Source organism: Topomyia yanbarensis, chromosome 1, assembly GCF_030247195.1.
Source record: "Topomyia yanbarensis strain Yona2022 chromosome 1, ASM3024719v1, whole genome shotgun sequence".
Taxonomy (NCBI): Eukaryota; Metazoa; Arthropoda; class Insecta; order Diptera; family Culicidae; genus Topomyia; species Topomyia yanbarensis.
Genome location: NC_080670.1, coordinates 115,686,130 through 115,699,660, shown reverse-complemented (window position 1 = coordinate 115,699,660; position 13,531 = coordinate 115,686,130). Strand labels below are relative to the sequence as shown.

General features: G+C 36.7%; 1 protein-coding gene across 1 annotated transcript in view; it reads right to left on the bottom strand.

Moving 5' to 3' along the window:
- The window catches only part of LOC131680036 (uncharacterized), a 101,027-nt gene that overhangs the window by 25,425 nt on the left and 62,071 nt on the right, over nucleotides 1-13,531 (bottom strand). Inside the window, exon 2 of the mRNA XM_058960787.1 lies at nucleotides 9,989-10,104. Within this exon, the coding sequence (XP_058816770.1) occupies nucleotides 9,989-10,104 (116 nt within the window). The remainder of the gene's footprint in view (nucleotides 1-9,988; nucleotides 10,105-13,531) is intronic.

Genomic DNA, 13,531 nt, shown 5'->3' with positions numbered 1-13,531 from the left:
GCCCTTTTCAAGAAAAAGCGTAGATTTCTTTGTTCTCAGTCGCGTTGGAAATTTGAGTAAAGTATAAACTTCAAAACAATAAAAAAATCGATTTTTTTGGCTCAGTACAATATATAACCCCTTTAGGAAAATTCAGTTTTCCCACCACAATGCATTGATTGAGGAATTTAGATATTTTATTAACAGAGCATTAGCAATAATTCGTTTGTATGTCTATTTTATGGGCCATTTTTTCGCTTTCCCATTGATTTGGTTTGAGATTTCTAGCACTGATGTTGTCCTATGCTGATTTGAGCGATTCTCTGAGTCCTGCCACTATCCCATGTAGTATGTGTTATCAAAAACATCACGAAGCATCAAGCTCTAAATGTTCTCAAACGATATAATATCCGAAGCGAGTGATAAGAGTTATAAGAAATGTCTCATCACACTGTTAGGTGGATTAAAAGCGTTTTTGAAAGACCAATTTGCTTCCACGAATTTTTCAGTATTACTCATCAGAGAACCCTCGAAAGTTGGCAAACCTCGTGAAGCAATGGGGTGCTAGGAAGGTGGCTACATTCGATAGTCCCTATGGTATCGACGAAACCTTGGTTCAAGGGGATGGATGTGGGTCGTGACTTCATTCGTGTGATGTCCCGACTCATGGCGAACCATTACACGCTGGATGCACATCTCCGACGTATTGGACTCGTGGAGAGTGGTATCTGCGCTTGTGGCGACAGTTATCACGATATAGAGCACATAGTACCCGTTTGTTTTGCTTCTGTTCCGCGCTGTGAATTTTGTTGAAAATTGCTTGTTAAATTAACTCTGTTACTGTTTGCTATTTCTCTGAAGTTCAATGAAGTGATTATACATTAGTGGCAGAGAAGAGCATTTACAAAAAGTTTTTATTATTCTTGAAATCGCAGTTGAGTCAAAATGATTTGCAAAAAATGCTTCACAAAGATCGCACCCGATGAAGAAACAATCGTGTGTAAAGGCTTTTGTTCTGACGGATCAGATGTTTATCATCTAAAATGCGCTTCTATCACTGGTTCTGAGGCGATCAGCTGCAACAATAATTTCAATATCTACTGGCTATGCACTGCATGTGGCGAAATAATGTGTAATGTTAACGACATGGAGGTATTTTGGGATAGACGCAAGCTAATTGATATCGCTAGTATTTCATCTCGATCCACCGTTGCTGCTACCGCCGCTACCGCCGCTCCCAACATCGCTGCTGCCACCGCAACTACCGAAACCCACACTGACACAAGAGCTAAAAAGTGCGAAACAGATTTGCACGATGAAATTTTGGCGCTGAAGAATGAAATCGCTGGAATCCATCAAACGCTGGCCGGTTTTTCCGGCTCATTCAATGTGTCAGTGTCGTCTGAATCATCCCCACTGTCATCGACAAAGCTAGTACAAGGCTCGAGAAATCTTCTAGAGAACAGTAGAAAAGTCTTACCATCGACGAAATGCTGGATTTTCCTTACCAGATTAAAAAACACCGTCACCGAAAAAGAGGTAATTGATATGGTTTCACAATGCATTGGAGAGACAGAAGATACGATTACTGCGCAGAAACTTGTACCACCGTGGAAGGATACATCGACGATGCCGTATGTGTCGTTCAAAGTAGGCATTGATCTGGAATTACGTGATATAGCGCTGAACCCATCAACTTGGCCGAAAGGAATTTACTTTCGAGAGTTTCAACAACTACTGGTATAGAATTGTGTTAGATATTCGTAATAATTGATGTTGACTATGTTATGTTTTGTTGTTAGTATAATGTAATGTTGCACCGTAATGAATATTAGTATATAAGTTACTACCTAGTCTGTACGAGCTTGCTCGAAGACGATAAGACAAATAAACAAAATAGTCTGGGCGTGCACCGAGTACAGTTCCGCCAGGTCTCGGCTTATGGACACCCTCCGGGCCCGAGGAAGACCACCCAACGTCTCGGTTCGAGATGTGGTGGCAAGCCGCGATGTCCTCTATATGTCCCTTATATACACCTTCATAAAAACCATCAATATCCAACTTTAACTGCCACTTTTTCCTTAACATTCTCAGAAGCGCTCTCTTCCACCTTATTGCTTTCTTAAACTACAGCAAAAAAATACAACGGGCGAAACTGTATTTTGTTTGTTTATTTAAAGTTTCGCCCTCCACGCTCCATGCAAACAAACAGGGCGATACTTTTTTGCTAGCAGTTTCGAGGCGAAACTGCTTTTTTCGTATTTTTTAGGAATATTAAGCTGATACCAGCTGTAAATAGTAACAATGATCGCTATTGAAAAAACCCGGACGAAATCGGTGGTGTAAAACGTTAGTTATTGTAAAAAAACGTAAGGGCGATACTTCAATGCTGATAGGTGGGACTGAAAAGGTAAACAATCGCCAAAGGGGCGATACTATCATTTTGTCAATTTGAATAGCAAAAACAAATTTTAATTTAATAATTTCAAATACTTTATAAAGTTTTGGGTTTCGATCACTGAATCATGCAATCAAGAATGTAAAAAACACAATAGCTCCTAAATAGGAAATAAAACCAAGTCTGGAAATATTCACTGTTGATTTTCTTTGAATGGTATCACTGCTAGTATCGCCCTTTTCAAGAAAAAGCGTAGATTTCTCTGTTCTCAGTCGCGTTGGAAATTTGAGTAAAGTATAAACTTCAAAACAATAAAAAAATCGATTTTTTTGGCTCAGTACAATATATAACCCCTTTAGGAAAATTCAGTTTTCCCACCACAATGCATTGATTGAGGAATTTAGATATTTTATTAACAGAGCATTAGCAATAATTCGTTTGTATGTCTATTTTATGGGCCATTTTTTCGCTTTCCCATTGATTTGGTTTGAGATTTCTAGCACTGATGTTGTCCTATGCTGATTTGAGAGATTCTCTGAGTCCTGCCACTATCCCATGTAGTATGTGTTATCAAAAACATCACGAAGCATCAAGCTCTAAATGTTCTCAAACGATATAATATCCGAAGAGAGTGATAAGAGTTATAAGAAATGTCTCATCACACTGTTAGGTGGATTAAAAGCGTTTTTGAAAGACCAATTTGCTTCCACGAATTTTTCAGTATTACTCATCAGAGAACCCTCGAAAGTTGGCAAACCTCGTGAAGCAATGGGGTGCTAGGAAGGTGGCTACATTCGATAGTCCCTATGGTATCGACGAAACCTTGGTTCAAGGGGATGGATGTGGGTCGTGACTTCATTCGTGTGATGTCCCGACTCATGGCGAACCATTACACGCTGGATGCACATCTCCGACGTATTGGACTCGTGGAGAGTGGTATCTGCGCTTGTGGCGACAGTTATCACGATATAGAGCACATAGTCTGGGCGTGCACCGAGTACAGTTCCGCCAGGTCTCGGCTTATGGACACCCTCCGGGCCCGAGGAAGACCACCCAACGTCTCGGTTCGAGATGTGGTGGCAAGCCGCGATGTCCTCTATATGTCCCTTATATACACCTTCATAAAAACCATCAATATCCAACTTTAACTGCCACTTTTTCCTTAACATTCTCAGAAGCGCTCTCTTCCACCTGTACCATACACCCACGATGGTTTGATGCGACTCCAAGGCGATACAAATCATCCCTGTCGAATGAGCCAACAAACACGGGACCTAAAGCACGAACATCACATGCACAACTCGAAATGTAGCCGATCAACATCTGAGTCGCACTACGAAATCGTCTGGAGAAACCCCTGCCATCTTGAGAACGACCACCCGGCGTCCCAGTACATGATTCTTCCTAATGAAGGCCATCCTGATTCTGTAATCCATCCGTTGATCTCCCGAAGCCTGAAACTGAAATAATGTTCTCCCCTGCCATCTTTGTCCACCCTACTTCCCCTGACTCTTATATACAGAAGTAAAAAACCTTGATCGTAACTAATATATTAGAAATCATGAATTAGCTCTCCAGGATTGAATGGATTCATGAATAAAATTCCGAGATTCGTGAAATAGTTCACGAGAAAATATCCAAAATGTTTTGATTTCGTGAACTAATGTCCCTAAATCTATGAATAATATCATGAGTCGAGCTTTGGTTTTATGAATAGTGTTTATAAAGTTATGTACTAGGTAGGAAAAGTTAAAAAAATTAGAGCCATAGTACTGAAGAGAGAGCAAGGATGTGAAATATACAAATAGGAAAAATAGAAGTGGCAGGATCATTGGAAACAGGCTTAAAATCTTCGAGCTAATTTTTTGTCTTCTGCTGCCAGGAGTCGAGCTTAGGCAGCATAACTACGAAAAAAATGTCTCCTGGTAAAGATAGACTTGTCCCTCTTTACTGTGAAAACCGACGTGATATTTTATTCTTGTGACTTATGTTCATGACATCAGCAGTATTATAACGATATTCATAATTCTTCTTCGTTTTATTGTTGTATGCTATTTTTGGATTACTATTGAATGTTTAACTCGGAGCAACATAACAATATGAACTGCCCAATAAAAGTGTAACCAATTCGCGGTAACATGTTTTGGGAAATGTGCTGCTAAAGCGATTTGTAGCTCAATAGTTCATTTTGACCGCTCAACTCAGTTTTCATTTTCTGCTCGGACACCACATTGAACATTACCACGGGAATAACGATGTTCGAAGTCCTAATATATTTCTTACATTCACTGCTCGTAAATATGGCTGGTCACTACCAGCTAGACACAACCATATTGTATTTCATCATAAATATTTTGGAATAGTTCACTCAAAATTTTCAAAAGTTATATGAAAGTGAAAATGATTAGGGATATCTTCTAAATATTTTCAAGCACACAAGATAGATCGCGAATAATGTGCTATGAATCAAGAACCTGATCACGAATGCCTGTTAATTTATGATTTTGTGCACTATTCCACCAGGACATGGTGAGTCAAGACTAATATACTAGGAATCACGAGTCTAAAAATAATATCTTGCGATTACGTGAACTATTCCACGAAAACAAATAGTGGATCGAGGCTTATATATTAGGTATCATGAATATGTTCACGAGGCATGAGGAAAGTCATGAATATTATTCCACGTTGAGGGGAAGAGTTCAACTAAGTATATTCAGACTGTTTACTATGCCATATTTCTCCTTAGCGAAAAACAATTTTGGTAAAAGAAACTATTTTTTTCTCCATATTCAAACTGTTTGGTTTTTGTGAAGTAATGCACAACCCCGAAAACCAGATCATGATCAAGATGCATTAAATCATGAATTCGTTCACTGTCAGACTGTAAATGTTCCTTAATTTTAAAAAGAAAATAATCGACTTGACTTTTGTTTTATGAATGTTCATAAAGTTGTTAACTATTGCACTGTTTTTGTAATGTTAAAACCTAATTATTCCAAAATTCACTATTTTGGGAACCATTAGTTCCGTGTTGCATTTATGCTTCGACGAAAACACCAATGAATTGGGTAAATACATCATTTCTCAATAGTTAGACATGAATCATTCCTATGAACGACATAATAAAATTTGTCGTGTTTGAGTTGAATGTACTGCGAGCCCGCATTGTTTGTCGTGTTTGAGTTGAATGTACTGCGAGCCCGCATTTATCCTCAGAAAATTGTGGATAACTAAATGTCGAATAAATAAAAATGAATTTTTTTATGTGTGTGATTTATAGACTCCCAAACGCCTTACCGATTGCCATAAAAATGTATACGTAGTAGACATTTGTTATCTGCCCACCAGATGGCACTTCGGAACGAATTGTGTTTCACTCCTATTTCGTTGAAAGCCGCAGCAACGCGCGACGTGTATTAGCTAGTATCGAATAAAAAAGGAACAATACCGTTTTTAGCAAAGCTTTTTCATTCGACGGATATGTTATAACTTCATCAAATGAACACCTACATCAAACATTATTATAGATTCGGAAAGAAGAAAAAATTTCACGAAAGATTCAATCAACATAAACTAAATATACTAGAATTTGATGATTTGACTTTTATTGAAATACGTTGAAAGTTCTAATTTGTCACGCGTTGTAACGTCACGTTCCATTATCGGTCATAAAACAATCCTCTTTCAGTATATTCAGTTAATGTTGTTTGAATCTTTCGTGGAATTTTGTCTACTTTCTGAATCTGTAATAAGTTTTGACGTAGGCCTTCATTTGATAAAGTTATAACATATTTGTCGAATGAACATTCGTCAAATCGTTGTAACGTCACGAAATAATGTGAGGAATTCCACGAAGATCCGTCCGAAAATATTTAAATCGTGACCATCTTAGATTCCTATGAAACTTTACACGTTTCACCGGCATGGAGGACTAAAATTTTTCCACAATCAGTAAGATTATTTTGACTAAGGGGTGATCTTTTAAAAGGGCGTAAACATTTCTACGTGCATCATTTTACAATTTTTTTTGTTCGATTATTGTATTTTATACAGCAAAACTTTCTGAGAGCGAGTTTCAGGGAATAAATATTTATGCATGAAAAAAAATATGCGCTGAAAAAATTGTTGTGTCGTTTTTCACAAAAACAAAAATTAGTGTAAAAATTTAAATTGCAAAAAAAAACATTTTTTTTTCTAATTTTTTATATTTTGTCAACAAAAACCTAAAAAGAAAAGAAACATTTTGAATGTGATAAGATATGATATTATATCATATGATAGAGAACTTATCGGTAAAAAAGTTTTTCAAGCAATAACTTTATACATGCTCTTAAATTTCATACTAATTGACATACAAAACTGTAATTTTATTACAGACTATAATTCTATGTATCATTTTAAATCGAAATGCATTTAACAAAAATTTTCCAAAAAGTGATAGTTTTTGAGATATTTGGAATTTTGTTCAAACAAAAACAGTTAATTCGTGTGATTATGCATTTTTTAAAGTTATTCGCGTTACCCTATCATACAATGTCAAAAATCATATGTTTATAGTTTTAAAGAAGTAAAAGAAACTTTTTAGTGTATTTGGATCATGGAGAAGCTTTCAATAAAAAAGTTTTCCTAACAACAACTTTTGACATATTTTTATAATTCATACTATTTGCAGTAAAAAAATACATTTTTTTTTAATATGATTCTAAACGCTATTTTAATTCAAAATGCTCATAACAAAAATTTTCAGAAATGTAGTAGTTCTCGAGATATTTTAAATTTTGTTTTAACAACACATTTCTTTTGCTTTATTACGACCTTTTCAGAAGTTATTCGCTTTTCTCTATCAACAACAATAAGTTTTTTAAAAGGCTCATAATATTTCCTGTAACTTTCTCTTTGACATCAAGGTGATATTGTAAACCGTCTGAAAGCTATACGAAAACAACCAAAATACTATTCAACCATATTAAACTAAACAGTTCGTTCATATTTTGGTTATTTTCTTGTAACTTTCAAATGGGTTATAATATTGCCTCAATATCAAAAGAGAAGTTACAGGAAATGTTATGGGAATTTTGAAAAACTTATTGTTGTTGATGGAGAATAACTTCTGAAAAGGCCGTAATAAAACAAAAAAATTGTACTGTTAAAACAAAATTTAAAATATGTCGAGAAGTACTACATTTCAGAAATTTTTTGATATGAGCGTTTTGATTTAAAATGGCGTTTAGAATCATATTCAAAAAGAAAATTGTATTTTTTACTGCAAATAGTATAAATTATGAAAATATGTCAAAAGTTGTTAGGAAAACTTTTTGTTGAAAGCTTCTCCATGATCCAAATACGCTGAAAAGGTTTCTTTTACTTTTTTAAAACGATAAACATATGATTTTCGACATTTTATGATAGGGTAACGCGAATAACTTTCAAATAGGGCATAATCACACGAATGAACTGTTTTTGTTTGAACAAAATTCCAAATATCTCAAAAACTATAGCATTTTGGAAAATTTTTGTTGAATGCATTTTGATTTAAAATGATACATAGAATTATATTCTGTAATAAAATTACAGTTTTGTATGTCAATTAGTATGAAATTTAAAGACATGTATAAAGTAATTGTTAGAAAAACTTTTTTACCGATGAGTTTTCCATCACACAATCACATTCAAAATGATTCTTTTCTCTTTAGGTTTTTGTTGAGTAAATATAAAAAATTGAAAAAATGGTTTTCTTGCAATTAAATAAATTATTAAACACAAATTTTTGTTTTTGTGAAAAATGGCACATTTTTTTCAGTGTATATTTTTTTCGTACATAAATGATTATTCCCTGAAACTCGTTCTCAGAAAGTTATTCTGTATAAAAAAGAGTAATCGAACTAAACAAATTTAATTTAATTTGAAATTAAGGCACGTAGAAATGTTTACGCCCTTTTGAAAAAATGCTCTTGTATCAAAATATTGCAATAGTCAGAGAAAATCATGGAGATTCATAAGCCGAACACAACTTCAAAGTTTCGTTCGAATCGACGATGGTCATATTTTGTGGTCGGCCGGTTTCTCATGGAATCCCTCATGTGTCAAATGTACTTTTTTATTTAAAGGTGAAAGTCACTTTTTCACTCTAACTCGAATACTGTTCTACTTTAAATTTTTTGGACATCATTTTCGGATTCAGCACACGATTTTACATCGAAAATGGAGGTCACATATTGAAGCTCAGATTTTTCTTCTAATTTTGTATTGGCGGATGAATTCACAAATATCCAGCAATTTTGTCACACCCTCATCAACATTCATTTTCTTCGTATACATTTGCATCTTGCACTGTATCGGATAAACTCGAGAATGTTTATTTCGAGCTTCGGAATCTCCCATGGCGAAACAGATTTCAGCTGCCGAGCTATGAAAACCGTTGCCAGCTAATACACCTGGATACACTCAGCATTCGGAGGGACTGCTCTCGAGCCTTATTCGTCTCGGACTTACTCTCAGCAAGAGTGGATTGCCCTACAATCCTCGGACGTCTGGATCTTCAAGCCCGTGTTCGAGCTCTACGTAATAACTCTCTTCTGCGAGTTCCGTTCAGGAGAACCAACTATGGTTTCCAGAGTGCTGTTATCGGACTCCAGCGAATTTAAACAGTGTGGCGACGGCCTTTGACTTCAACCGGACGCGGAATTCGATAAAAGCGAAAATGTTGGCAATTTTAAAATGTAATTAGTTTAAGAAACTACCATTGGGGCCAAGGGGCCTGTTGGTGAAGGTAATAAACATAAACATAAACCATATTATATATGATATCGTCACTTCTGGTTTTCTGATACTATATTGCATGGCTCAAGGCTTTTCTTAACTTCCCTAGTTAGTAATCTCTGGCCAGTAGAGTGTCGGAGTGAGGGAGAGAGGAAGTATTATTAATATTAAAATTAAGTAAGGAGATCGGCGTAAGATATAATAGCAAAAGTATACAAAAATATCGGGGGTCCATTATCCGTCTTCATATTTTTCGCGACGCTTGCATCTAAAAAGGCGTTTAAAACTTATTTTGCATTTTCGTTGGATTTTTGATTTTTTCGGTTCTCGGAGCTGTTTTGGTATTTTTGTCATTATGTTTAATACTAATTAACCGATTTCGCTAATTTTCTCTATCAATATTTCAGAGAGCGAGTAAAGGCGCTATAACCTAGGCTCATTAGTCAGGACAGGGCTAAATACCTCTGTCCCATCCCAGTAACCAAAGGAGTGACATTAACCCTCTTAGCAAAATCACTCCCAACGATTTATCAAACCCCCATCAAAATGAAACGGTTGTCCACGTTTCTTCCTTATTCAAGGTTCAAAATAATTCGTTGATTAAATTTATCATTAAATGAATAATTTGATTGCCATATAATAATGAATAATCTTCATTTTGTACGCTGCACAGTTGGTCTGGCCACTATAATGCTTGTGTCATATTCCATGTGTGCCACAAACGTTAATAATGACATGAAAAATTGTGGGCGAACGTCTGCAATTTTCCTGGATCCCTACATATATTGGCTGTGTATGTGTAGACGAGACTAGACTAGATAATCTGAACCATTATATCTGCTTACTTACGGAAATTGTTCATCAACGGTAGTTAGGTTTTTGGACATAACTAAAACGTTCTGTTCCGTTGCTCTGGTATCATTTGTTGTCATATGAAATAGAAATAGAACCGCCAGGACCCGCATCTAAAATACAAAAAAGAAACTTTTAAAACCGTGAACCGATCTAATGTTTATCCATGAATTTCAGTAGAACGGATTCAGACGATAAATCAGCTTCCGTCAACGGAACGTCACCGTTCCATCAGGATAAGTTTGAAGTACGTTTCACACGATACATCAGGCTTCCGTCACCGGTACGCAACGTCAAGATTAGTTACATGCAGTCAAATGGAAGCATTCACACACAAAATCAACGGCACGGAACGTTTTGACGTACGGCATGTATAAACGGGCACAAGAGAAAAGTATTAAACTTATCCTGACGAAACGGTGACGTTCCGTTGACGTTGACGGAAGCTGATGTATCGTCTGAATCGTTCTTAATACTTTTCTCTTGTGCCCGTTCACTACTTCGTCAAAACGTTCCGTGCCGTTGATGTTGTGTGAATGATTCTATTTAGCTGCATGTAACTAATCTTGACGTGCCGGTGATGTTCCGTACCGGGGACGGAAGCCTGTTGTATCAATCGTACTTAATACTTTTCCCTTGTGCCCGTTCAAATGTGCAGTACGCCAAAACGTTCCGTGCCGTTGATGTTGAGTGTGAATGCTTCCATTTAATTGCATGTAACTAATCTTGACGTTCCGTACCGGTGACGGAAGCCTGATGTATTGTGTGAATCGTATTTATTTCGGTAACATAAATTGATTGGTTCAGCATCAGAGATGCCAGGTACTTTTTTCAAATGTTTGCAGTGAAAATTCTAATGGCCTGGGAAGTACATAGAAAGTCAGGAAAACTATTTTTCGTCAAAATTGTCTTATTCATGATTTGCAATATAAAAAAGAAAATTCAGTTTTAAAAATTTGTAAATATCTGCAACCTAAATAAAAAAATCTGCAAATATCTGTTCAATCAAAAAAGTCTGCATCTAAAATTAAAAGTCTGCACATTTGCAGGCTTGTCTGCAAATCTAGCATCTCTGTTCAGCCTTCAGTATAAACATACAATAGCGTCATCCAATATAGATACAGAACACTACACGCTACCGAAAAACTACCTATATTTGAGTACTTTTGATTCAATCTCGGGGTCAGCGATGCCAGATGTGAAGACATGTCTTCATTTTAAAGACATTTGAAAGGCTGTGAAGGCAGGTGTTTCACTTAGAAGACAAATTTGTTTCGGTTGTCTGACAGATTTCTGGCAGAATTCTGGTTCAAAATACAAAACCGATTCAGAATCCTAGTCGGTGAAGACAAATGAAGACATTTTTTCATGAAATGTGAAGACATTTTAAAAGTATGCCTGGTATCCCTGCTCGGGGTAACGTGCAGGAAGGTAAAATTAGGTAAACCGTGTTGAAGGTAGTTTCCATTTGACTACGGCAAAAATAATAGCTCAACCTTGAGTTTAATTTACTGAAATTTAGGTTGAATTTACCTAATTTTGAGTATAACCCAAACAACTCAAAAGTACCTTACTGCACGGAGGACCTCGACTGAGTTGAATCTCTCGTTTTGTTTTTGACAACACTAGTAAGAGCGAAAGTGACGCACAACTCAAAAGTACCTAAAGTTAAGTTAAAAGAACTTATTCTGTAGGTTTTTGCCTTTCTCATATAGAAAGGTTATGCAATCACTCTGAAAAACGTCAACCTAATCCCGGCCCGGAGGGCCGAGTGTCATATTCCATTCGACTCAGTTCGTCGAGATCTGTCGAGAGGAAAAAGTCTGTATGTGTGTGTGTATGTGTTTATGTATGTGTGTGTAGGTGTGTGTATGTGTGTGTGTATGTATGTGCGTATGTGTCAAATAATGTCACTCATTTTTCTCAGAGATGGCTGGACCGATTTGCCCAAACTTAGTCTCAAATGAAAGGTGCAACCTTCCCATCGCCTGCTATTGAATTTTGGATCGATCGGAATTCTGGTTCCGGAATTACGGGTTTCAGAGTGCGGCCACACAGAAATTTCTCATATAAACTATAGGAAAAATTAAAAATAGAATTTTTATTTTTGATGCTAAATGTGTTCAAGGTGCATGAAACGTCGAGATTTGATGCAAACTCGAAAAAAAATTTGACGACGATTCACTTTTTTGGATTTTGGTACATTTTTGCCTTTCTCATATAGAAAGGATATAGAATCACTCTGAAAAACGTCAACCTAATCCCGGCCCGGAGGGCCGAGTGTCATATCCCATTCGACTCAGTTCGTCGAGATCGGAAAAAGTCTGTATGTGTGTGTGTATGTATGTGTGTATGTTTGTGTATGTGTGTGTGTATGTATGTGCGTATGTGTCAAATAATGTCACTCATTTTTCTCAGAGATGGCTGGACCGATTTGCCCAAACTTAGTCTCAAATGAAAGGTGCAACCTTCCCATCGGCTGCTATTGAATTTTGGATCGATCGGAATTCTGGTTCCGGAATTACGGGTTTCAGAGTGCGACCACACAGAAATTTCTCATATAAACTATAGGAAAAATTAAAAATAGAATTTTTATTTTTGATGCTAAATGTGTTCAAGGTGCATAAAACGTCGAGATTTGATGCAAACTCGAAAAAAAATTTGACGACGATTTACTTTTTTGGATTTTGGCACATTTTTGCCTTTCTCATATAGAAAGGATATAGAATCACTCTGAAAAACGGCAACCTAATCCCGGCCCGGAGGGCCGAGTGTCATATCCCATTCGACTCAGTTCGTCGAGATCGGAAAAAGTCTGTATGTGTGTGTGTATGTATGTGTGTGTGTTTGTGTATGTGTGTGTATGTATGTGCGTATGTGTCAAATAATGTCACTCATTTTTCTCAGAGATGGCTGGACCGATTTGCCCAAACTTAGTCTCAAATGAAAGGTGCAACCTTCCCATCGGCTGCTATTGAATTTTGGATCGATCGGAATTCTGGTTCCGGAATAACGGGTTTCAGAGTGCGGCCACACAGAAATTTCTCATATAAACTATAGGAAAAATTAAAAATAGAATTTTTATTTGTGATGCTAAATGTGTTCAAGGTGCATGAAACGTCGAGATTTGATGCAAACTCGAAAAAAAATTTGACGACGATTCACTTTTTTGGATTTTGGCACATTTTTGCCTTTCTCATATAGAAAGGTTATGCAATCGCTCTGAAAAACGTCAACCTAATCCCGGCCCGGAGGGCCGAGTGTCATATCCCATTCGACTCAGTTCGTCGAGATCGGAAAAAGTCTGTATGTGTGTGTATGTGTGTATGTATTTGTGTGTGTATGTGTGTATGTGTGTGTATGTATGTGCATATGTGTCAAATAATGTCACTCATTTTTCTCAGAGATGGCTGGACCGATTTGCCAAAACTTAGTCTCAAATGAAAGGTGCAACCTTCCCATCGGCTGCTATTGAATTTTGGATCGATCGGAATTCTGGTTCCGGAATTACGGGTTTCAGAATGCGGCCACACAGAAATT